Here is a 26,692-nt window from a genome sequence, read left to right as displayed (position 1 = left end):
TGACAATTACACATATTCCTGGTGTCTGGCACTGGTAAGGAAATTTTCCAAACTTTTACTTGAGTAAATGTAGCAAATGTAGCATAATAAAACACTCAATTGCACGTAAAAGGACTTTCGTAGGGACAGAGGTGAATTTTAAGATTACTTGCTTTCAACAAACATCCCACCCAGTACGAAATTACTGAAGCGTTAACCTGTAGCATCTTTTAAAAGTTTTATCTACTGGTTAACGTGTTGCATAGTCAACTTAACTCATCTACGTTTTGGTTGTTCGATCTGAAGCATTTCATCATATTCAAAGCTCATTGTCTTGCAAGCAAAATCATCATCTATGAGGTAAATGGAAACTGCATTTACTGAATGAAAAATGAACAGTAATGACAGTAACTAATCCAAGTTCTACTGGCCCTCAGTGCAGCTGAAATTCAAAACCTAGATCTGCAGGTGAGGCGACTGTAATTTCAGCATTTCACTGCTGTGGATTTCCTGGTGCTTTCCAGAGGAAGGTCTAACTCACACACCTTTATATGAGGCTGTTATCCTAATCACTGATTTGAGCAACAATGTCACTTTATCTAATCCTTCAAAGGGCCGCAGTATGAAAGTTGAACCTGGACCATCATTCAAGAATGGGGTTCTCCCTCTTTAAAATCCTCATTTAAAACAGGTCGAGTGTGTTTTATTAGTAGGTTTTAATGAGACTACATATATCGGGTGAATTTAGGGCCCGCTTTTAAAATTGTGAAAAACAGAGCCTCGCCTTGTTTGTAGAATTTTTGAAAATCTAAATGTTCTTATTTAATTGAGATTTGTTGTCCTAACATGCAGTTACCACTGGGGGGTGGACTACAGCAACATGCAGTGGTTTAGGACTTGCTACATATCTTCTGTAAAATGAGAGGCTGTTTTCACACACATGTTGGCCGGCCAGCCAGATCTCATGTAAACCATGTGAGAGCTAGTCATAACTTCCTGTTTTCACAAACAACCATAAAATAAGCTGAGACGAAATGCACACGAACACACACACACACACACACACACACACATATATATAAACATACTCCTGCTGACCCAAACCAGGCCTAAATGAGTGCTGCCAGCTCCTCTCATGTGGTCTTTCTGTGACGCTAGCTGGTCTGACTGCTAGATTAGTTTCTCCTCGCAGCTGCTCGCCATCCCCGGGCCTGATGAAAGGCTGCCTGTCTGTCTGTCTGTCAACACAGGGAAAAAGACAGAGAGGTCTTGCCACATGTGTAATTAGCATTGCTTCACAAAGATTATAGATCGTCTTGAGGAGATAAATGACTCTTTCGTTGTAATTTGTCGATCCCAGAATAGGAAAGTTGACAGAGAGAGACCACAGGAGGCAGGATGGAAGCCATCCCTGAAAGGATTAGATGCAAAACATATTTAATTTCAATCAAAATATTCTTTCAGTCATTCATTGCAATAAGTTTGATTGATATGTACATAATTGTTGTAAGGCTGCATACTTAATTGAACAGTCCCTTTCTTAGAATGTTTGCCTTTTACCAGCTGTTAATGGCTCCACTTGACACAAATCAAATAAGAGGAAGCACAAATGGAATATTCACTCTTATTTCACAAATACATCATGCTTTTTTCGTTTGAAATATTTACAAACATAGATCACACATGAATCTTCTGAAATATTACATAAACAATCTAGTTTGAAAAATTATTTAAAACAAAACATTATAAACAGGCTGACATTTTACTTTTCTTCATTAAGGCTTGCACATTAAAACACAATTAAACAAAACAAACCAGTAATAAAATAGCTTATCAAATGCATAGCATTTTTTCTTAGACACAAACTGCACCTGGGGTGCAATAAAAAGAGAATAAAAAAGTCTACATGATGAACAAGATAAACAAGCATCGTACCAAAACTGGATGTGTCTCTTTACTGTAAAATAGCTTTTGTTAAACCCTGCAAACCAGAAAAAAGGAAAACACAATTCATCACTCTTGTTTTTTCTTTTGCAAACTTTGATTCTACTCTGCCAGATCTTAATGTAGCTAGTAGATTGAATTTTACTCCATAAAAATATTTACTTTCATGGCATGATTTTGTGAGAGCAAAGACAATTATTTCCACATGGTGGATATTTTGTTATGTAAGAAAACTGCTGAAATCATCCAAATGTCAAATTTAGAATGGTTAAGAACTAGGATTCTACAGGCTTTAACCTGGGCTATTTAATGATGAAAGGTGGGAAATGGGAAATGTATAAACTCCTTTGTATCAAGACCCAGCTGCAATTTCCATACAACCATAAAAACATGACGTTCTTCCAGTCTGAACTCTAGTTCCACATCCAATTCCCAACAAAATTCCCCATCATTGTCTGGAATGAAGGGAGTTTCCATTTGAAAAAGCCTGCAGCTTTCCAATGGAAACTGAAAAAAGGCACGTTTAAAGATGCCTGAGGTAACATTCACTGACTATGTGTGAAAGGGGGAAAGTTATTGTAGATTACATTCCAAAAAATTACATGGGCATAGACTGATAGCTTCACATTGCTAACAGTTGTTTCCTAAGTCAACTAATTGACCATTTTCATTTAACTGAAAGCCTTCCTTTTCTAGCTCTTATAAGGGAAAGCTGGTATGGTAGGACAAATGGTATTTTAGAAAAGATTTTGATAATTTCATCGGGAGCTATAGTATATAAGGTGATATAACCAACAGAAATGATCAGAGATCATTTTCGCAACGGCTGTCTGACAGTTATTGAGATGATCTTTGGGCTGACAAATAAAACACAGCCATTGGTCACGGTTCACTTTCCCTGTGGCCGCTCCTCCATCACTTCTTGGACTGGCAGCGTCTCGTCTTGCAGCGTGATGTGGGAAACGGAATCCCCTCGTGACCTCAGACTGCTCTGGAAAAATGGAACTGTCTCATTGGCCTCTTCCTGGACGGGGCTTCCAAAGGCATCGTCCTGCCCTGCCCCGTCGCTGCCAACAGACGTCTGGCTTACATAGACAACAATGACATCACCGCTGAAGTTCATCACCTGACCGCTGGAGATGAAGGTGGTGTTGTGGTTCCCAGACACCTGACCTGAACAGAAAAATGTAGAAGGGAGAAGAGATTATGAGAAGTCGAAAACACATAAACACTAGGCAGAAGAGAAGTGGTGAGAAACTGAGCGCTACTTTGGGATAATATTTACTTAGCACGTACATTTTTTTAAGCCACAAAAGGGAGTAAAGTACCAACACTTTTGGCTTCAAGTGTGACAAATACATTGATTTGCAGAGGCATGAATGGATATTTTCCTCTATGGTATAGAAGGGCAAACGCAGTGACCCCTGATTGGGAAATGTGTGGAGATATGACTCTATATGTATATGGTATAGTTGTGTAAGACGCTGCCTTTCAGTTCCCCTCCTACACACAGGCAGACAGAGCTTCCCCTATTCATGACATATGTGAAGAAGGGACTAAATCTTGGCTAACCTCATATGACAAATGGACAGTGGGTGTAATGACCATGCAGGATGACCACAGACAGGCCACAGCTACATAGATTGCCATATCATATCCTTTTTGCCCTGTTTGTTTCAGAGTGTCCAGCACTTTTTAGTGTGAGAAACTCAAGACCTCTGAAAACCAGCCATTTGTCAGGGGTTTAGGGTTTTACAGACACGGCTGAATAATTAAAAAAGTGCTGTTCAACTCTTTCTAACCCTTACGCTGTCGAATGCAATGTTTCTCCCATAAAGAACTTTAACTGGCTTATCACAACTTGCCTTTATAATGAGATTCCTGCTTCAAAAATCATTTGCACAAACTTGTACCAATCCACTCATGTCCATGTATTGCTCACATATGAATCTGAGCCAACCAGGTGAATTACGGAATAAACTGTGTGTTTTTGTTTTGTAAGCCATCTTTCACCACATTAAGCCTCTGGTTCCTATTTTATCCAGCCGCCTGTCTGACTTTCCAGCCGACAGAACAAGTCGACCCTCTGTGACTCACAGCTCATGCCTCCTTTATCCACACATACTGTATGCGCACACACACATATACACAATTAATCACGGTAAGTGTAAGCAAACAGGCTCTAGCAAACATTTTAACACTTACACACACACACACACACACACACACAAACACTGAAAAGCACACACAGCTCTATAAAGTTGCAAAGGCAGACAGACAAAATCACACACTCACAGAGAGTGTGTCTCTGTGTTCCCCATCTGAGAGCCTTTCCCGGAATACCAGTCTGAGAGGTCTAGCTCAAAACTATGTAATTTCACCACAACTCTGAAAACAAAGCTCTATGGAATCTGCTTGGGTTCTTCTGTTTATCCTTTCTTAATACCAAGCTGATTTTTCTGGATGCCCAACAAATCAAGCGACAGTTTTTCAAGCAGGGGTAAATTTGAACTGTAGTAGAACCCCGATCCTGTTCAATCTCCAAGAAAACCACACTTGTAAACAGTTTTCTCGAAAACCTTGCTTATTTTACCGTTAGCTGCCAAGTTTAATTCCTCAATTTACAGCATAAGTCTGGGTCATTAGCACTGTTGAGGTGCCCTTGAACAAAGGCAGGGAACTTCCAAAAACTGCTGCAGGTGGAGCTTCTGAAAGGCCAACAGATAAGATTGATGTTTTATAGTGGTACGGCTTCTGTGTGTGAGGTTAAAAAAAAAAAAATTCAGATAGACAGGTGAAACCTTTGACCCTTCTTTAACCTTTAAATAGCATGAGCGGGAAGTCCATTTAATCAGCTGCCATTACTGCATGATGGGAAATGGCTTTCATTTCAAGCCAGCAAACATGTAATTAAAGTACCCAGTTGTTAGTGAGAGTCCAGAAAAAGTCTTCACAAATGTGTGTGTGTGTGTGTGTGTGTGTGTGTGTATGTATGTATGTGTGTGCGTGTTTTTGTTGGGTGGGCAGGGTTATAAAAGTATTACTCAAGCTGCACACATCTTGCTTCAATTAAAGCTGTGGTCACTTTGCGCAACCCTATGGAACTCTGGGTAAACAGGAGCTTTGTAGATGGCATAGTTCACACTGATGCACACTCTCACACACTTAACACTGTATGTTAGAGTGTGGTTCTTTTGGTTCACTAGCTCATCAAACACATGCATATTTTATTCCTGCTTCATGTGTGGTCCCCCAAATTTCAGGGATCAACTATCAATACTGGCTTTAATAAAACATATTTCTTGGAAACAATCACACAAACTTATTCTTCTGCTGAAACCAATCCTCTTTTATAAGTTGTGTTCAGCACGTTCACCTAATGATACCCCAGTTTGAGCTAACCACTGTCCCGATCAGACTGTTCTGATAATACTGCTTTTATAACCATAACCACTCAGTGGCTGAGGCACAATACATAAATATGTTTCCCGGAGACTTTTCTCTTTGGCAGCGTGTAAAAGCCTCTGTGAGAACAATACAAGTTCAACCATGTGACTGTAAAACTTTCCATTAAAACCAACATAAATTTAATTCTGTTATTTTTGGTGGCTAGTCCCACCTATTCTGCGGAAAGGGAGCACTGCTATGTAGTGTATCAAATCCTGTATGGGTATGATCCTGTGGCAATACAGTGGCGACTGCCTACACAAACAATGAACACAGAATCCACCTGGCAAATGTAACTGTAGTCCCACAGCCTTTGTAATGAGCCATTATCCCCACAGCACATAAGCACTGTGCATTCAGTTTTCATTGACACTATTGAGTGGCTAGAGCATCTTTATTGTATCTCTGTATTTCCCCAAGTCAAGCTTGACTTTCTGGAAATTTACACACAGATATATGGAAGCCCATTTCTGCCATGACAAAATATGAAAAGTTGTATTATATAATATTATATTGTAAAAACAAGAAGAAGAAAACAAAAACAAATGGTAAAACTTTGATTTAGTTATTGAAACAAATCAAGATCACGGGTCAAAAGTCACACAATCAATTTTTGACTCTCAAAAAAATTTTACTATGTCTGAATTTTTTTTCTTTTATTTTTCCCTGAAAAAGTCATAATGTTGACTTAATATCTCTAATTTTGACTCTATGTCTCTATTTTTTTGTCCAGTATTGAGGCTGAATTTTTTTTTTTAAATCACTCCTAATATTTCATTTATACTTTTCTTTTTCTGTTTAAATTCTTGAAGTTTTATATTTTCACCCACCTGAGGTAAGAGTTGGCTCAGCCAGCTGACTATGGAGGCTCTCAGGCGAGCACTCCAGCTCTGACTCCCCAGAGGAGAGCTTGTTTCCACTACTGTCCTCCCAGGAAAGTCCCTGGCCTTGCTCCGGGCTAGAGGCCTCAGGGGGCTTGTCCAGGTAGAGATCTCCTACAGATGAGGAGGTCATCAAGGGGCTGACTGAGGTCATCACAGAGGTTGAACTATTCTCTGTTGAGGTGGAGTCCATGCTTGCCAGTCTGTATAATCCCTCCTGTTTTACCAGTGACCTGTCAGTCAGGTAAGGTTTGAACTCCGGTGTCACCTGAGCCTGGGACAATGGCAGGCAGAGTTCAGGAAGTGGACTGGATCGAGGGACTACAGAGGAGGTGTGGAGGAGAGGAGGAGAAAGAGACACAAGAGATGCAGCACCTGTCTCACTCTTGCACAAAACCATCTTTTCTTGATTTTCATCACCCTTTTTTCCACCATTGTCTTCCCCTCCACTCTCACTCTTCTCTCCTCTCCCACTCTCATCTCCATCCCTCTCTCCTTCTAGCCCACCACATGAGCAGGTCACTGGAGTCCCAGGGTTGACAGCCTGGCTACAGTCCTCATTCTCCCCTACTTCCAGTGGCTCGCGAATGGGAATGACACACACACAAGAACCCGCCAAAAGAGGAGACACACTCACAACCTCCTCTTCTTCTGACACCTCCTCTGGTTCTCCAGATGCTTCACTTTGATCCCCAATCACTGTCCCCCTGTTGTTTCCATCTTTCTCTGTCATCTCCCCTGTGAATGGCAGTGAGACCTTGACATCGGGAACAGAAGTGGGGAATGTGCATGGGGGCTCATCTGTGGGGCTGTGTGGTGCTTGGCAGATGAGTTTGGTTGTCTCACATGGTGTACACTTGGGACCTCCACTATGGTAAAGAGGGGCCAAGGTCTCCTAGAACAAAAGAAACAAAGAAAGAAACACTGTAAATAACTACTGTTTTCTGCACGAATACGAAGAGAAATATGATTTTCGGTATGTACACATCAAATATTTGATTTATTATTATCAAAATTTCCAGAAGCTATTCAATATGTAGGCTTGACAACTTGCAATAAATCTGTTTTTGATGTATTTTTTAATCCTCTTTCAAATGAAATTCAACTTTACCTGCTGTATCCTCGTCCTCTTCAGATTCTGGACACAGGATCGCAGATTCACTAGACAAAGAAACAACATATTGTACCTTAATACTGAATGAAGGAATCTTAATGACATCTGCTGAATATGTTTGGCTGTTGAACATGCTGAATGATAATTTGAAGGTCAGTTTAAACAGTGAGTCAAATCTCAACTAGATGTATTCTTAATGTGATTAAAAGAATAGTTCATACTGTGCAATGTTGTGAATGTGAATGCGTTTGTTTTGAATCAGTGTTTAATGTTTCAACCTACCAGAGAGTAATTTCAGTTTGTCCTTGTAGCAGAAGAGGAGCAGGATGAGGAGACACAGAACAGTGATGACTGACAGAACTGAAACTATGACCCAGGAGGGCTCTGCACCTGCAAGAAAGGTAAGTTCAGAGCTCACTTTTGTGCCCTATATCTACTGTCAGTCATGATGTCTACCGAAGAAAACCATACAATAAATCAGACATGATTCTCCCTTAAAGTTGCAGGCCAAATCTATTTTATTACTTTCATTTGAGTAGGTGTTAAATATGCTTTACAGTGTATTTGTATGTTGACAGTGTGCATTGACTGTGTTCATGTCTTACCAGATACAAGTGTTCCACACACTACATCGGCCTGAGCGCTGCCTGGATGTATCTCTCTCCTTCCCTCAGCCTTACAACTGGGAGAGAGATAAAATCACAAAAACACAGAGTGAAGAGAAATACCTACATGTGGACATACTTAATTTTTTTTCATTCTTTTTTTCCTCAAATACAGTATACCACCAACCTACCAACCTCTACCACTGGTTGGATCTGTCATGAAGAAGGAGAAAGAGACAGAGACAGTGAAGAGAGGGAGAGAGAAATGGGAAAAAACTAATTTTTCTCTCTTTTTTTTCTGTTTTCCTCTCACTCCATCATCACAGATCCGGCCAGCGGTGGAAGCTGGTGTCTGGTCCAGGGTTCCAGAGGAAGTGGAGAGCACATTAGTCATACCCGCTGGCTGGTGGTGAGATTTACCCTGCTGCATTTTCCCTTCAAAAAGATCCCAGGCTAAAAATTGTGTGCTTGTGCACGTGTATACACTTACTTAGTCCATTGTTTGCATTCTTCAGCACTGTTGTCAGCAGAGAAGAAACCCTTCTTACATGGAGCACAGATCTTCCTTCCATTAGTAAACTCTGAAATGAACGATATATATTGTAGTATATCTCCAGGTGACACCCCTCTGTGATTTCTGGACATGAATGAGGTGTGCTCTGTGTTCGTATGTCTTACTAGGATCCACTACGAGCCCATATCCAGCACTGCAGGTGGGTATCGCCTCGCAGAACTCACAGTTGATGGGACAGCATTGGAGGTGGGGAAGGCAGCGACATGGCTCCTCTGCCAGAGGGTTTTCAGGCCTCTCCATAAAACCACTGTCTGGAAGTCAAAGTGGGAATGGGGGCATTTTAAAGCAAAGTTAGGTCCAAATCCTTCAAAGGGACAATGATGTGTGTTGCATCTAAAACCCCACTCCACAAGCTGAAACTGTGCCTGTCTTGGTGCTTGTGTATAGTTTGGAACAGGCTTTGTTACAAAGTATTAGCGATAATGATGCAAATTGATGCAATTTCATTTTCAGCCCATGAGACACATTCCTGGAGAAAACTTTTGACACTATTTTGAGTTCACTTCATCACAATATACTGTAATATTTTCTGTGCTACATTTTCTTCAATAAATACTTCAGTAAACCTTTAATTGTAAGTTTTGTTGAGACAGTATCCGAGGTGTAGTACCTGATATCTTTATATTAAAAAGTGCTGGGTTCTTGTGTCCCAGTGTAAGTCAATAGGGGTCAACAAAATATTTGGAAACAGTAATAGTACAGTCAATTTTAAACATTTATATTGTTAATGCACTTATTCAACATGTTGGTACCGACCTGGGTCACAGAACCTCTGCTGGAAACAGCGCTTCTCGCTGGTCAAGCTGGGCTGGTATTCACCACGACCACATGGAGTGCATATGGTCTGATGGGAATCATTACAGTCGGTAAGCACACGCTGGCCTAATGGGAGAAAAAGTGACACAGAGGGAGAGGGGAAGTAAAAAAAAAGGATTTAATAACCTGTGTACAGTCACAGTGACCACTAAAGACTTAATGGAAGAAGAGAAAAGCAGGAGGAAAGTAGTGGGTGCTGTTAGTAGATCAGTGTGAATTGTATGTCTCTCTGAGTGTTTGTGTGTGTGTGTGGTGTGTGTGTGTGTGTGTGTGTGTGTGTGTGTGTGTGTGTGGTGGGGAGACGACGACCATTTTAAACCAATGTTCTGTTTTTAAACATCCTTCCTCTTTTAATTTAGAATCTTTGTGAACGGAACTCTATTTTAATCTTATGCTGCTTCCATTGAGTACACCAGATATGCTATATGTTGACGCTAGTTCCTTGTTTGACTTTATGTGTGTGTGTGTATCCTTGTGGGGACTTTACAGGCTGCCTTTTGAGGGTTAAGCCTTGGTTTTAGGCATTCAGGTTAGAATTAGGTTTTGATTTAGGCTAGGGTTGGAGTAAGGGTTAAGTTTAGACACTTAGTTGTATGGCGCTAGTGGGGATAGCGGAACAAGTTTTCTGTGGTCTAGGTGTTCCCTCTGTCCCCTTATTGGGCTAAAAAGCAATAACATAAATCATCAAATTCTAAGGTGAAGGCATGTTTTAAGGTAAGGGTAAGGTTAGGTTTAGGGTAAGGGTAGGGTAAGGCTTAGGGATAGGCAAGCAGTAGTTAGTGGTTAAGGTTAAGGTTAGAGTAAGTCTCCAGGAAATTAATGCAACGTCAATGTAATTTAACTTGAGGTCATAGAGACAAGACTTTGTGTGTGTGTGTGTGTGTGTGTGTGTGTGTGTTTATGCATTATTACCTGGTTCACACTTCTTGCAGCATCTGTGGCCTTTTATGTATTCTGTTTCATCACATTGGGGAGATTTGGAGACTGCATTCTAAAAAATATCAAGACATGAATTTAGCTTTTTATGTGACTGTGTGTACTTAGCCAAAATAGATGACAAAAAACAATTTACCTGAGAACCACCATCTTCTCCAAACATTAACATACTGTGATTTGCTAGTTCAAAAACATAAATTTTCCATCAGTGCTTCACAGTTTTCCTCAATGTATACTAGCACTTTACAGTGGCTGTCTTTCTCCTTCTTTAGTTAATTTCTCAGACCCACACGTGATATTTTTGAGATGGCGGTGAGTAATGAGAGGAAGAGGATGGTTATAACATTTCCAAGACGAGCCCAGGAATTCTTTCCACACTCTCAGAAGCACCTGACCACAGCACCGAACAGCCTCCAAACCAGCAAACCTAACCCCAATAGTACCCAATTACATAAGGAGAACCTACTGGAATTAAATGCAATCACCTCCAGTTGGCTTGGAATTAATAAACACTTGGCTGCACATACTTTCCTATTCAGCACTGTTGAGCGATTTAAATATAATTACCATGATTTCGACAAAGTGTCCAATTGGTCAACTTGCCCATTAAGTAAATGATAAGGATAAAACCTGAGATTTAAAAACAAAATAAGATCTTGTGGGAAGTGTCTTGCCAACTGGTGAGTTTATTGCTAAAATGTCAGTCTCATGTTATAACTTTAGCAGTGTATTCATTCAACAGTGTAAGCTATAGCATTAGCATGTAGTGCCAGAGCTCTTGTTGCAGTGAAACATCTGGGAGCTCTAGTAAAAAGGCCACAAAGGTAAGCCAAGCAGGCTCACATACACTTACAGTACATACTGTACACACCCACCAGCCACCCTAAATTAAGGGGCTGGTGAACTCCTCGCCACATTGCTGAATTAGAGAATCTGGCTGTTATGACAGAAACTATGCCAAAGCCACAGCGTCTATATATAAATGTAGAAAAATACAACCTATAGGCCAGACTGCACTCTGACCTCAGACCTACCTCCTTCTTTTTCACATTCAGCACTTCTGAAAGCTTCATATTCCCATTCCAGTTTTGGTCATCCATACTGTAATTTGTACAATATAAAAATACTGGTACTGTAGAGGTACTGTTATGTCAAATATGACAAATCCATCCTCCTGCCCCACCCCTGCAAAATTCTGAAGAAGTACTTGCATTGCCTGCCAGTCATCATACTTGGCGTCACTGCCTATCTCTTTCCTTTCCCATGGTGCATCTGTGCTTCTGTAACTTACAACAGCTTCATACAGATTCACAGATTAGCTGGTCGTGCCGTTAACCTCCTATGATTGAGCGTCCTAAATAAGAATAGTTGCATAAACAGCTTTTATATCCTGCAATTAAATGTTAGTTTGTACATCATGTTTATGCATTACTATGCACTGTTGAAACATTATTTAGTAATGCATACTTGATTTAAAAGCCTCTGGAGTCAGTTAGTCATACAGAGCTGGCAACTTTCCTGTTGTTGGAATTTTTAGTTTCCTGTAGTTTATCCTGATTCTAACAACAATAAAACTCTAGAGGAAGCACTCACTTACTGTTTATCTTGGCATCAAATTGAAAATTTATAGATATAGAATAATATCAGTTTAAATGAAAAGTATTGGGTTCAAACTCTAACACTGACTTTCACACCCTCTCCTCTCCTCTCCCTTGTTATTTCTTTCCCTCTCTTTCTCACACCTCCACATTCAAATCTGTTTAGTCTCAGTGTCTGTCTGTCCGGCCCCAGGCAGAAACAGCACAACATGAACACTGGCAGGCGTTTTAATTACCTCCACTCAGCCTCTCACACATCAGCCAGTCTTTGTTTTCAAATCTAACCAGAGGGATAATGATGCACAGCATTCATTGCTCGACTCGCAGCACTAATGAGGACCATGTGCTCGCAGCAGACAGAAGTGACAGAGGTAGGAAAAGTTCCCATGCCAAGAGGTTTGTATCTTTGTATAGACAGATAGATGGATAGAGAGATAGACAGAGAGATCTATATGGGGAGATATAGCTGTAAAGACAGTGGTGGTAAATCCACACAACAGAGCCAGAGTGTACAGGAAGCCAAAAGAATGCTGGGAACTGTATTTTTGTTACCGCCACATCTAAACATTGAGTCCCAGTTATGTGATGCAGTATGTTTTGACACACTAAATATATGTATAAGAGGAAAAGAGCTGATCCACCCTATATGATTATAGGTTATCATATCGGTCAAGAGAGAACATCCAACCTCAAAGCTAACTTTATCAGCTGTATGTATTCAAATGTACATTTATGTTTGAATGTGTGTGTATCTAACAGAAACTTAAAGCTAAGATAGGGGAGGGCAAAGGGAAAACAGTCAAATGGATTGACAGAGGGGGCAGGTTTTTTAAATGGAGGGGAAAAAAAAAAAAGAAAAAGTGGCATTAAGTGTTCCACTGCCCCAGTGCTATTCAGGAACTGCCCTTTTTCATAGTCCTTTCCCCACTGCTTTGTTTATCTTTTAAAACCCCTTCACCAGAGGAGTGATCCTATCAAACAAGATCGTGACACAGAATGCATTCCATTTGCTGTCAGAGTATGAGAGAATTTGCATAACGGCCACAGCAGCCACTGGCAGCGAGCCTAAAGAAGCACAGTGTGACTTTTAGGCCTCTAGGGGTTTCAGTGATCCATGATAAGGTGCTGTAAAAGCATATTGCACAACAATTGAATCTCTGTATACACCTGGGGTTAATTGTGTAAAGGCCATAAAATTAATCTTTTTGAAGTTCCACCTGCACATTTTTACTAGTTTTGAAAATCTACAAATATCTCCAAAACCATATGGGCCTATTACTTAAATAATAACCATGATTATAATAATGAGCAGTTTGCATTTGTTTGTTTCCCGGTAAATAAAAGTGGGAGTCAACTGACTGACTGACTCTGTTGTTCAGGAACGAACATATTTTATAACTGCAGCAGGAGCAGTGGCTCTTTTAGAATTAAAAGAAAGAACTAGGAAATTAGCAGGATGAGTTAAAGCCACCATGGATGAGGAGAAAAATGTAAAAGCACAACTTAAAGAAACTTAGCTGAGAGGTTATACTTAGCCGGGGAGGAAGGGATGCTGCAAAAAGCTGGAAACAAGTCCCAGGACGACTATAATCTGCGCTAATTGTTTTAAGGGAACTCAACAGAGCTTAATGCGGGTGTTTTAGAGACACACTGAAGGCCAAAAGGCAATTATAATTCCTCCTCCTCTCACCACACAAAGCTCTATTGTCGTTGTATGGCTGCATGCTTTATCAATCAGTTGAATGTCTCTTGTCTGAATAGTTAAATCAAGTTTGGATCTGCAGGCTTGAGGTAATACTGTTATTGCTCAAGCCAAGGTAGACATAACACTGACTGCTGATGTGACGGTGGGTGGCTAGATGGATGGATGGATATGGGAGTTTAGAAAAAAAGCATATGATGAGAGAGATGCTTAAAGTGAGAAAGGGTTTGTAGTTGAATACAGAATGAAGGAAAACAGAAGAGCGGTAGTGAGAGATTGTTTGATGGGTGGATGACAGAAAGGTGGACATGGATGGCTACTAAAAAGTACAGGAGGAAAGAGGAAATTTATCCACCAAAGCTCAGCTTCTTCATGATAAATAGCCTTTTAAGCTCATGAGCATCTTGAAATGATCTTGTATTGCTCAATCATACAGACAGTTTGAAATGAATTTGGAAGGGATTGGATGAAGTGGTTGAAAAACCAAGAAAATGAAGGGGAATTCATCGGGGATACTGTGAGTCAGTAATGGCAAGACCATGGTGAGAACAAACCAAAGCCAAAGCTTTGCAGTGTCACCTTAGAACGTAGATGAAAAACATGTCTCTCTCTTAGCACACTGACTCCTTTTCCAGGCATACCACTACTTGAACAACAGCTGACTTAGATCTGACGCTCTGTGAAAAACATCTCTCCTTCTGTGCCATTACTCCTCTGGATCCCAGCTTGGACAAGACGCAGTGCCCTCCCTGAGCATTATCTCTTGCACCACATTTTCAGTGAGGCAGAGAAGAAAAACAGGGAAGAAAGAGCGTCTGTTCCAGTCAAAGTCATAACGACGCTGGCTTACCGTAACACAGACAGGCAGTGATAGATCACTGGTGCCCAGCAGTCCCGCCACTACAACCACATCTTATAAACTGCTCCACCTGGACAGAGTTAGCTGCTTGGACTAGACAACAACATGGACAACAACATGACATTGGCTAGTCACTTTTCCCCCTACATGTCAGAGACTCTGTAGTTTTTCAGTGTAAAGGATCTTTGAGGTATGGCACTGATAAAGTCCTAAAACAGGACAATTATCACAACAAAGTGATGCTATGTTTAATGTATGCAACTACCAATAGCCTTATGGTGACAGAGAAACATAGTACAATATTCCTGTAGTGATAAGTTAAGGAATAAACCCAGTGATTGGTTATTGGTCCCTGCTTCTAACTTTGAAAACATCTCCTCTGGCGGACCTAATGAGGTTCCTGATGAGCCATTTGGCCAACGCCGGTCCCCTCTGGACCGGGGGAGAATGTTTGGTGGAGGGAGAAGAACATCCAGTTGCCAGCGGCGTTTTTGCGGTCAGAACAGGGGAGGTGGACTCGACCCAAACACAACTGTTTCCAGTCAGTGTCCCGGCGTAAAAAAAAATAAAAAAATAAAAAAATAAAATATCAACCCTCCTCCCTTCCCCTCATTCCTTCTCTGACCAGTTCATACAAATCATCTGATGTGTTGACACATATTCTGGTTTACTGTTACACATCTCCTGCCCATGGTCCACTCAAGAAAAATAAACCATCATGGTTCTCGGTGTTTTGCATTGCTACTCAATCGAATAAAATTTGACAGTCCCTGAACAGCAGAGTACAGGACATATATTATACATTAAGGTAAATATATACTGCTTTGCATACTATATACACTCCTTAATTTTGATACTAAGGAAATTACAACCCTTTAGAAGGAGGCGTGTGTTTTACCTGTGCGTAAAAGGTGACCAGCACGCACGTTATCCAGCCTCGGAATATCCAACTTGTAGAAAAGTTCAGTCTCATCTCTGCTGGATAACGAAGACTCCTTCTGAAGGAAACTTGACTCTCTCAGCCGAGAGAATGACTCTTGACACCAAAGGTCCGACTCTTCTTCAAAAGTCCTCACACTAGATCACTTCTTCTCGCGCGCATGAAATGTGGCGGAGCCTCCACAGCGTCTCACGGGGCATTCTTGCGCCTTCATTCCCGGTTGGGCAGATACAGTTCCCACCTCTCCTCTCCGCTCATCTTCCTCCTGCTCTCACCCACGCGTTGTGTGGAGACGGCTGCACGCAACGGCTTGTAAAAACTGGGCGAAGAGACTGAGGGAGGGTGGGAACTCCTCCCACGTTGTCATATGTAAAAACAGGGGAAAAAAAAAAGTTCACCCCCCCCCCCGCCCCCCCCCCCCAAACCCTCCTGGCTCCATCCCTCTTTCCCTTTGAATGAATGAGTGAGTGTGTATGTGGCAGCCAGTGATTGTTATCAATGATGTAAGCTTGTCAGGAACATTTATACATTGGAATTACCAATGTACTGTTACTACATGTTGCTGAAGTCACAGTAGAGTTTGTCAAGTGACACTTTTCAAGAGACTGACCAAACAAACTGAGTGATGACCTCAACCCAGAGATGAATTCAGATATGACCCCACACACCGGAGGCAAAGCATGTGGTCAGTTTGAAAGATTTCACTTCCTTCATGTGCCATTTATCATGGAAGTGAGTAGGCTGGTCTCAGCATAGTTCCTGGAGCGTGGGTCCTGGAACTGCTATGGCCATCTCTGCAGTCTACAAATGTCATTTATTAAGAAGAACAGTGAGTGCCACCAGGAAATACTCCAACTGTTCCCTGCTGGTAGGAAAGAGAGGGAGAGGAGAGAGAGACAGAAAAAACACCCTGTGTGTTTTCCTCTGAATTTGCATGAGAGATTAGACCCAGCCTACTTTGGCATGTGAAGAGAGAGAAGGTTTGAGAGAGTGGAGAATATGTTCTCTTCAAGGTGACAGTTATGCAAATATTAAATTGTGTGGGCCCTGAATGGATACAGCAGGGGGGGGCTGATTGGCACGAGACAGGAGAGGTTAACAAGGAAAAAAAAAAAAGAAGCAATCTTCATTTGTTGTCACAAACAACAGCGACTCATTTGGACAAAGGAAAAAAAAAAAAAGGGCAAATGCCAAATCTAATTAGAAGCAGATATTTGTGTGAATATACAACATTGCAGTTGCACAATTTGATGATAGTCCAGATGTTTTTGGGGTATCCTGGTCATCCATAACAATGTATGACTAAAAACCACCTGATTATCTCACAATCAGCACAACTGGCAGAAGTGGATACTTACAGGAATCTTTAACTCATAAGGAGTTTAATAGCGGAGAAAGTGAAAGATTAATTAAAGTTTTAAGATGAGCCAGTGAAGGTAATAGGCTCTGTCCTCCTTCTCCCCCTCTTCCTGTAAAAAAACATGCTGAGAGAGGCTGTTTTGTGGTGGGGCCTCTGCAGCTTGCACAGTAGCAATTAAGAGCCAGATGTGACTGTTTTAGCAATAAGAAACCTCAGCTTGAGTCTGAACGCACCCCAAGCATTCACACTGAGGTCATCCCCTAACAACAAAATTAAACAGGCAGCATAGAGAAGCCCCTATTAAGCCCCACTTCAAACGCAGAAGTCACAGTGTAGCTTATTTTGATGTATAAAAATGTAGATCCACTGCAGGCAGACACCATGCTGCTTTACAAGCATCACACTTCAGATGACCTGGGTCAGAGCACGGAGTGCGTAGCTCTGTAAGTATGTGGGTTGTGTTGCTTAGCGTCGCTTACAACAAGCCAAAGTTCATGAAGTGGGCCTATTTCAGACAGCTCATATACACAAAAATGCACACACACAGGCACGCCATAAGCCGCTGAATGTTTCCCATTAATGTAACACACTCATTACTCGTTCCATAGAAGAAAGCAGCCACAGCCTGTTTTGGTACCAAGATTTTGGAGGAAGCTTCAAGGGTTAGGCACAGTCTCCCTCAAATGCACTGAAAAATACACAGGGCAGAAAAACACACACACATGGCCCTCACATACACATAGAATACGGCGGAATAATAAAATTAAAGCTTAGCCACCATGTTCCGGTGGTTTTAGGACTGGATCTGCATTGCTTCTGCTTGCTTTGGAAACAGATGTGATTTGTGAGTCACCCAAGTCACCAAGGTGAGTAAGAGCTGCCGGCTGACGCCACTTCTACACACAAACAAAACACCAGAAGAAATTTTCATCAACGCACACATGCGCATAGAGCAATATAGGTTCACACCCAGATGAGCATGCATGTACACATATTTGCGTGACCCCCACATGGCCACGCTTCAAAAACCAAACATGGGTCTTGGCAAGCAGAAGGTTGTTTTGACACACAAACAGCAGCACTATTCACACTCAATGCAAATGACATATATCAGGTATCTGTTTCTGCACACACACATACACACACACACATCTACAGGTACACATGCACGCCTGCACTGAAGTGAGCCAACACACGCCATTCTACAGCTTCCAGTTCCACCCCTGACATGTAAAAATTATTTGTCCACCTGGCAGGTTATCAGCGATGATGGTTGAATATTAAGCCTGAATATGCAAATACTGTTCTTTATCAATGGGTGTTAGCTAACTCACATAATGTTCAACCACAAAATGAGTGTCTGACTGCTTAGTATTTTCAATACAAATCAATGTACTCCACTGCAGGTTAATCAGAAAGGTGCAAAACCTCTTACTGACAACACTGAAACACATATTCTGCTACGTCACTTCGTTTTTCTTGTCACCAAGAGACTGCTTGTGCTTTAATAGCCCTGATAAATTCCTGCGGTCAACCTGAGGACAGGTGCACGCTTCTTCGAAATCAGGTGTCATGATTTTCTAAAGGATAGATAACAATAGGAGATAATGTAATCTTGAGGGCAGAACTTTATTTCTGTATCTATTTGGGGTACGTTGTTGGGAATGTCCCGCAAGGTGGACTTTGGTTTGTTGTACTAAGCAGACAATAGGCCACATCAAAGGGTTGGACGTGAGTGGCAGGGGCGGCGGGAGTGAGAGTTTCTCTGTGAGATTGCTTTGTTTTACTGCCTTCAACACCTGTCGACACTCTGAGCCATAATCAGAAGTCGGGATGTTTTAACACAGACGTCAAAACGTCTAAAAGCATGTTCAATTAAGCTACCAGAAGTACATTTAAATACACAACTGATCTCCATCTTTTATTACACCATGACACCAATTTCAAATATACATAATGAGTACCATCCTCTTCAGTTCAGTGTATGATACAGTTATTTACTGTTTCTCTTAGAGCATATCCAAAAAGAATGACCAAAAAAGAAGAAGAGGAAAAAAAGAACCAAATACCCACTTTAGAAAAAAGAAAAGTACAATTATCAGAGACACTGCAACACAGAGAGACAAGATGCAACGGACAGAGAGGGAATAATTATGATCAGTGTTCTCTTCAACTTCACATTGCCAAAAACGGATAAACAAAAAAGTCCATTAACAGTAGTGATAATGTTCATTATGTATAAGACTCTCCATTTAAAACAAATATATATATATATATATATAATAAAGAACAAAATAGTAAAGTGAAGTGCAAATTTCTTTGGAAGTTGGAATAAAGTATGTTTTTTCTTCATTAAGACATAAATAAGTTATAAAATAGAAGCTATCAAAACAAAAACGAGAGACAGACCTTGAAGAAAAAAGGCAAGACATTTTTATAGCTTCAAGTAGGCGATACTTCTGAGCCGTACAGACACACTGTACAAGGCATTCTTAACAGATTGAGAGCCATTTTGTGGTTCAATCCTTCAGTGTAATTTTCCTCACAAATGCAAGAGAATACAACTGTCTCACAACCTTTTGCCCCAAAATGGCGTTTAAAACTCGAACTGAAATCCAGCAGCTCCTGCCCAGAGTTTTGTTTCTGAGTGATGTTAGAAACTCTTCTGAAACAAGAAGTGCTGCACTGAAAATGAAATAGAATTTGGTGATACTTTCAAGTCCAGAAATGTCCAGGAAACAAGTCCCTTATTATCATTTTGGGTGAATCCCAACATTGTTCCATTTCTTCCCCCCTCTCTCCTCTTTTTTTCTGAAATGACAATGTTAACAACACTGATTCATAAAAGCAAACCTCTGGTCTCTGACGACGCCTTCGTCATGATTAAGAATTAAAGAGAGGGAAAATGAGCAGAGGGGAAAACCTCAGCTTTCACTGCAAAAAACATTGCTGTTCACCTTTAAATAGCAGGTTGTCATACTGCACTGAGGAATTTTAAAACAACACAGGTTTCAGCAAACTTTCATTTCTTCAAACTGAATAAACAATACACTTAACCTGCTTGTATTTTAAGCTGAACCAATGTTTTTTCCAGTAAAATGAAATGCTCCCAAAAACAGCAGTGGGTTCGTCAGTTAATTGGGGTGATCAGTCAAATGTGATCACTTCTTTCTCTGGAAGACGTTGGCCAGCATAGCACCGGAGGTGGTTAGCTGACCCATCTTGCTCAGGAACTTGGTCTTGGCATCCTCACCCACCAGACTGGAGGCAATGGACATGGAGCTATGGAGAAAAAACACAGAATGTAAAGGCTGAATTTGGCCATGACGAAGCAACAAGGTATATCTCTGCTTTATCAACATACATACACTGAAAGACAGACAAACAGTGCAGAGAAAAAAACCACAATCATCCTCTTTCTGTTGACAAACTTATGTCATCCTTCACTTCATTAGAGGGAAATGCTGTTTGCCAATCCAGCCCCTCCTCATTTTTACAGTCTAACGGCTCTGCAAGTTCCTCTTTTGAATTAGCTGTTATTAAGACTGAGTGGAACAGTTGCAGCAGTCTGACAAGCTGCCCCATTACTCAACACAAGGACAAACATCATATCTTACCACCAACATCAGCCTAAAGCCAATAAATTTCATGAGTTTAGACACTGTTGACTGGCAAACATTATCACATGGCTTCTAGATAAACCCTAGTATGTGAAAACAGCCCAAGAACTTGTTACCAAAATGCCTCATGTCTTGTGGCATGAAGGCCCAGTCTTCCTGGGAACTGGGTATGGTTTTGTATTTTGTCTGTTACTTGTATGTATGATAGGTCCCCATTTTCACAGTAAACTAAAACGCTGAATACACTGGAGTATTGTGGCTTAAACATCAGAACTAAGTGATACATACAATAAAAATGCAAACAATTATACCAACTTTATGTGATGCAACTTCAAAAAGTCTTCTGACAGGAGGGTCACTAAGCTGTGTTGGCCACAAAATATTAAGGTTTCCATAACATTTCATAGCAGGATGTAAGTAATAAATCAAACAAGGCTTAAGTACTATGTAAACCTATATTCTTCAAAGCCTCTTAAAAGATACATGCTGTGGAAATAAAGATCCAAGTTATCAATTATAGTGAGAGAAGTTGAAGAAAGGCTTGACAGGCCAAAATGAAAGAGGAACAAAAATCTCTCGGCACAAGCTCAGGGTCTGAGGACTTGGGAGAACACACCCACAAGTGAGCTTATGCGCGCCCGCACACACACACACACATGCAGACGTGTACACACTTCTTACATCCACATACACACATTTCTCTTTTTAATGAGCCCTGAACACATGTTAACAAGATGGGAGAGAGATCTTTTAAAAGACACCCACAGTATGGCTGGTGTCCCAGCTCTCCTCACAACTCTCTCAACTCTTTCTGTGAAGATACCCACATAATGACTGTGGTTCCAACACTCTTATGTCCTTTCCCCTGGGGGATAAACCCACAACACGGGCCTGGTCCCAGCACTGTTTAGTGACTCCTCTCTTTACAGTAGGATTAATTCTTCCCCCTCCGCATTCTTCTTGACTACCACTTAAAAGCCATCACTCCCTCCTGACACGGTGTCTCATGCAATAAAAACCAGCATTTCGCAAATCATTTCCAAAGAAGTGATTCTGTGAATGGGAATGTTTATTTGTTCTCACCCTTGTGCATCTGCCATTCCTCGGTTTTCCACCTTGATTTCACACTCTTTAATCATAGAACTCAGAATCACCTGTGGAAAATATGACAGAGACAGGCTATTCTGGAATGTTGTCTTTACAAAGAGGTCTTTGTTGAGCAAATGTCATGATTTACCAAAAGATTTCTTCTAGGAATACAATGCCATCTATACAACACAGCATGCAAGTACTCGAGTGGTACAGAAGCAGGTAGTGTGGTTCGAATTCTGTCATGATAAAATAAAGGCCTATATGTAATCGTATGTTGTCCTGAGTGAACTTCCAGTTTGGAGAATATTCCCCGTCTTAGAATGTAGTATGTAGACCTTACAGACGGAGTGGATGTGCAGAGAGGAAAAGAGTCAGCTGATCGTTAGTCACCTTGGGAAAATGCTCACATGAAATGGATCGCGTGAGATTCTGAGACACAAATAAATATGGCAGAGGTGTGTGTATGAGTGTATCTGAAAAAGAGGTAGAGTCAGACTGTCTGTCTTTGCCATTATTGTGTGCGATCCCTTGGGAGTAAGAGATGGGAAGGAGACAGTCTGGCCAGTCAGTGCGTGAGCACGCAGATGGATTTTTGCATGCATGTGTGCATTTTGAGTGTCCGAGTTAGCACATCAAACCCCCCCTCCCCCCCCGTACGGGAGAGTGCACGCATGTCTGCATGCCTCCTGACCTCGTGCTCGGGAGAGAGTTGCTCCATGTCGGTGCGGAGACACCTGAGGCCAGGGAGGAAGTGGTTGACCATCACCTCCTCAGAAATGACTGCACAGGAAGTTAAGGAGTGGAACTGAAAACTATTAAAAGTTTAAATTGCCAGTCATTCCAAAGCACCATGCAGGATCACAAATAAGTGTAACTTCTCATTATTTGGGCTGCCATGCAGGCTCCAGAAGGCCAAGGATGGGTACTATTTTAAAATTTAAGATAAATCTAGGAATCAAAATAATGAAAAAAGATAGAAAATGTAACCTATTTTAACTGAATAGAGCTGAATATATAAACCAACACAGCAGAACCGCTGATGGGTGCTTTAAGAAAAAAAAGCATTTTTAGTAAAGACAAAACTCTCTTTGTAAATTGTAGTAACCCTCTTATGTGTTGTTCTTAGAGCAGCCTTTTCTATCCAGATATTCTTGTTTTTCTCACTACATATATAGACATATAAACTAAAAAGCTGATGTTTTCAAGGCCAAGCAGTTATAAAAATACAATATGGATAGTGTTTCCAGGAATTACCGGATAGGGAGTTTACTTCAGAATGAATCAAAATATTTTTTTTAAAAAATCTGCCGGTGGCTAAAAACACAACTGATTTTCAAATATTTTCTTTTGATTGCATAAACATTCTTGAGTGAAAGGTGACACAAACTTATACTTTCAGCACAAGGGTAGTTTGTTTTTAAGACTACTGCATGTGTTCTGCCACCTGTCACAGCCAATGGAGCTATAAGGACACAGACTGAAAAAAAAATCTATATTTTTAGAGATGGGAATGTACAATTTCAGAGCCTGTCACACTGATTACAAGAAAAAAAAAAGAAGTGCAGTGGGAGGTAAAGCCTCTGAGGTTAGGGCTATACCTCCTGGACACTGCTGCACTGTGAAATCACAGCCTGACAAAGATCCACAGGAATGAACCCCAGACCAGCTGTCCTCTTTGCGTGTGTGTGTGTGTGCTGGAAGTGGGTGGGGTGTGGTTGACAGAGGAGAGATGGAGTGGAGAGAGGAAAAAGAGTGTGAGAAAGGAGAAATAGTAAAAGAAGAAAGAATCACAGAGTGACAGAGGAGAGGGATGGCAGAGACAGAGCGGAGGTAATGTAAATGTGAGACCTATCCTGGGAACTGTTACCAGGGATTGAAGCTGATGTTCAGTCCTTTCCTCCTCTCACGCTCTTTCTCCCGCTCTCATCCTTTCCTTTGCTTAAGCAACCCTGTAATTACCTCTAGCCCCAAAATGGAGAGAGCTTATTTTCCCTTTCTCCTCCTGCCAAATGACAGGCACGCTCTGCCAACACACACACAGAACCACACACTCAAGACATGGGGGCCATGCTGATACGTACCAGCACACAATCATACAGTCACGTTCCTTTAAGGAGAACCTCTGACCAGTGCAGCTAGCATTTTTACCGGTTATTCAAACGGCCGTCCCACTGACTCACTGTTACGACAGCTAACCCTGAACCTATGCCAACATTGACACAGACTTCTAGTAAATGCTCTGGAAATACATACAGTACAGTAGTTATAAAAGTATGAGAATGCTGACCTCCCAGAAAATGTGGACTACACATTTTCCTCTTAGGTTTCACAGTGTCATCGCTCTTATAAAGTAAATCCAGAATGCATAGTATATATCCTTATTCACACAAATCATTAAACACCACCTATAGAAGGATACAGCAGCAGGAGAGGGCACTGTAGGCCTCAAACAGCTGGGTGGCGATATCAATCCTCTTGCTCTCCACAGCCTGGCTGTTGTTAGCCAGTGCCAGCTTGTGAAGGTGTGGCAGCACGACTAAAAAAGGAGGAAGATTTTTTTAGTACACACGAGGACAACATAAGAGGCACAGTAATAGAACATGAGAAAAAACACAGATCTGGTTCAACGTTGGAAACTTGTTTTTTTTTTTTACATACACTCATCTCTAAATCGTGGCTCTGCATTAGGACCAACTCTTCCAAACGTCCTGATGATTTCCATGTGCAAAGAATGCTGATCTTGGTACTGAGGGTCCTCCAGGAATGATGCCAACTGCATTTTTACACGCTCCAGCAACTATACAAACAGAAAGAAACAGTAGTTTATACATTTTAAGAATTGTAAAGCTATTGATTGAAATTGTGTGTATATTACATTTACTCTTTCCTACCTCTTTTTGTGTGACAGTTTCCATGATTGTGCCAAAAGCAGGAATAGTGGATATCCTCACTGAGCTAAAATCAGCAGGAGAGCAAGATAATGGTTTTACCATCCATAGTCATTGAACCAGTCTTTCAGGCTTTCTTTATGTTCCCCGTTACAATTACAACAATCAGAATGAGTCAAATATTACTGCAAATAATCGTGAGATTTATATTAAAATGTTTGAACCACCTGACTGTTGTGTTTTAACCACGTGAGGATAACTCCAGTGGCCTGTGGTTATGCCATTAGCATAGAGGCACCAATTAGCTTTCCTTAGGTTGTTTTCAGATTCTTTAACAACAAGGCTACTAACAGAGTCAAATGTTAACAGAAAACTTTATACACATATGACTCATTTTCTATTGCAATGACACATCGTGTGCCCATTCAGCATTCATACTAGAACCACAAAGAAGTAGGACTGCTTCATTCTAAATATGTTCTTGGTTTTATACAAATATTGTCCTTACATTGTAATGACATGGGGTAATGTATTATTATTATTATCATTGTTTTCAATGTTTTTATTGATTTTGTCTAGTAGTTCTGTTTACTTATTTTTTCTTACTGATGCTCTTGCTATTGCACAATCCGCTTTGCTGCTTTAACACCACAAATTTCCCCACTGTGGGTCTGATAAAGGATTATCTTATCTCTTATCTCTTAACCACAGTGACGACTGAGGTGGTTTCTCACAAACTGTACTGGCGTTCTGCATAAATTATTGTATGAAATTCTTGTATTGTAGGCTGTGAAATTTAAACAAAAAGAACTGTCAATGTATAACAGATCATTATTATTATTAATACTACTGATACCAACCAATGATCTACTTAGATCAGTTATTATCAATTCTTAAAATCTGGCCAATCAACTGGTACACCCTGATCCATCAAAGATATAAAAGCACATAAAACTACATTTCAAAACTGTCTTAGTATTGGATTCAGTAGTAACATGGAAATAGCAAAAAAAATGCAAGTAATATTTGACCCAGATCTAGATTTAATACATTAGATATATATAGTCCTATGTCTACTTTATAACTTAACATAACAGCTTATCTAACTAAGGCTGAAAGCTAACAATCCAGAAGATAATGGGGGCACAGCCACTTTTTATTTTTTTTAGGGGAGGATCAATAATTCTAAAATCTGTGATAAAATATACAACAACATAATAATGCATAATAAAAACAATAATCAATGGTTATAATGAACTGCAATAAGCGGGGTTAATGGGGTGTTGGTAGTGTGATTAGATAATCATTCCACTGTCAGTAGTAGCAGGAAAGATCAAAAGATTATTATTATTATTATGTCTCTAAGCATTCATTTTTTATTTTATAGTCTGCTGATTGTGGACATATCAAGATATGTGAACGATATAATGCCAAAAATCCTAAAGGTTACAAAAAATAAGGAATATGTATTAAGATTTCAAATTATATTTTTTTGAATATACAAGTTGGGGACAAGTATGTACCCATCAACGTGTATTTCAATACAGAAAATGATGAGATGAAAAGGGCTGCATTCCAACAGTGTCACCACTAATTTCATCATTGTGTCTAATCACAAACACAGAGGATGGGTGCACACTGGCAGCTAAAAAGATTTTTTTTTTTTAAATTCCTTAAGTTACTATCAAAACATGGTCAAAAAGAAAACTGTCTCCTGTTTATAGTGCAATGAAAAGGACTAATATGTCCTGCACAAGGGGTGATTTAGGTATTCATCCAAATTCAAATATTTAGCCAGTCACTGTGGCTTCAAATCTGTGTGTATATTGATGACAGATACAGGAAAAGAGGCAAGCGTCTACAGGCTCTTGCTTCCTTTTCCAGTGAATTTTTGTGGTGGTTAAAGAAGCTGCCACGTCAGCTAAATTTTCCAATGTACTGAAGGGTTTTGGTGCCACATGGTCATGAGGTTCTTTTTAGTGCTCATTCAAGCTCAGAGACACAGATTTCTAGGAAGACACTGTAAGGATGCAGCCCACAAAATGACAATGTTTAGAGAGGTTTTCTTGTGTTGATTGACTCACAATTCAGGCCCACTGCACAGAGTTATAAGGGCCGGAGCCGCCCGGCGATCTACTAATGCTTCACTCATGCCTCGGAGTACCAACTGCAAACTCATCACACAGCAAGATGAGAGAGAGGGAGAGGCAGGGTGGGAGGAGACAGAGATAGGAGGAGGAAGGGAAATATAGAGGGAGGCAGGAGAGAGGTGAAAGGAGGAGGTAAAGGTAGAGGGGATGATAGAGAAGAGACAGAGAGAGAAACAGAGGAGAAGAT

At 40.7% G+C, this 26,692-nt stretch overlaps 2 protein-coding genes across 2 annotated transcripts in view; both read right to left on the bottom strand.

The window, feature by feature from the left end:
* Positions 1-1,399: 1,399 nt before the first annotated feature.
* tnfrsf11a (tumor necrosis factor receptor superfamily, member 11a, NFKB activator) lies at positions 1,400-15,705 on the bottom strand. Its single transcript, XM_018702036.2, has 10 exons — positions 15,354-15,705; positions 10,273-10,351; positions 9,301-9,426; positions 8,649-8,795; positions 8,461-8,551; positions 7,971-8,047; positions 7,648-7,755; positions 7,363-7,412; positions 6,201-7,146; positions 1,400-3,096 (listed from the first exon to the last, which is right to left on the bottom strand). The coding sequence occupies exons 1-10, from the start codon at positions 15,426-15,428 to the stop codon at positions 2,813-2,815; spliced, it is 1,983 nt and encodes a 660-aa protein (XP_018557552.1). The 5' UTR covers positions 15,429-15,705; the 3' UTR covers positions 1,400-2,812.
* A 2,944-nt stretch (positions 15,706-18,649) lies between these two features.
* The window catches only part of relch (RAB11 binding and LisH domain, coiled-coil and HEAT repeat containing), a 32,877-nt gene continuing 24,834 nt past the window's right edge, over positions 18,650-26,692 (bottom strand). The window contains 6 exon segments of the mRNA XM_018701984.2: positions 18,650-20,037; positions 21,459-21,529; positions 22,159-22,247; positions 23,887-24,003; positions 24,126-24,264; positions 24,359-24,422. Coding sequence (XP_018557500.1) covers positions 19,917-20,037; positions 21,459-21,529; positions 22,159-22,247; positions 23,887-24,003; positions 24,126-24,264; positions 24,359-24,422 — 601 coding nt within the window. The 3' untranslated portion in view covers positions 18,650-19,916.

The sequence above is a fragment of the Lates calcarifer genome, linkage group LG24, assembly GCF_001640805.2.
Source record: "Lates calcarifer isolate ASB-BC8 linkage group LG24, TLL_Latcal_v3, whole genome shotgun sequence".
Lineage (NCBI taxonomy): Eukaryota > Metazoa > Chordata > Actinopteri > Centropomidae > Lates > Lates calcarifer.
The sequence above is the reverse complement of the archived record's forward strand: the minus strand, read 5'-3'. Positions and strand labels throughout refer to the sequence as shown.

Excerpts from the sequence above, each read along its gene's own strand:
- tnfrsf11a (XM_018702036.2), bottom strand. The coding sequence starts at position 15,428 with ATGAGACTGAACTTTTCTACAAGTTGGATATTCCGAGGCTGGATAACG. Across the intron at positions 9,427-10,272 it reads CTGCAAGAAGTGTGAACCAG|GCCAGCGTGTGCTTACCGAC; the intron begins GTAATAATGCAT and ends TTCTCCCATTAG. Across the intron at positions 7,147-7,362 it reads AGAGGACGAGGATACAGCAG|GAGACCTTGGCCCCTCTTTA; the intron begins GTAAAGTTGAAT and ends CTTTTGTTCTAG.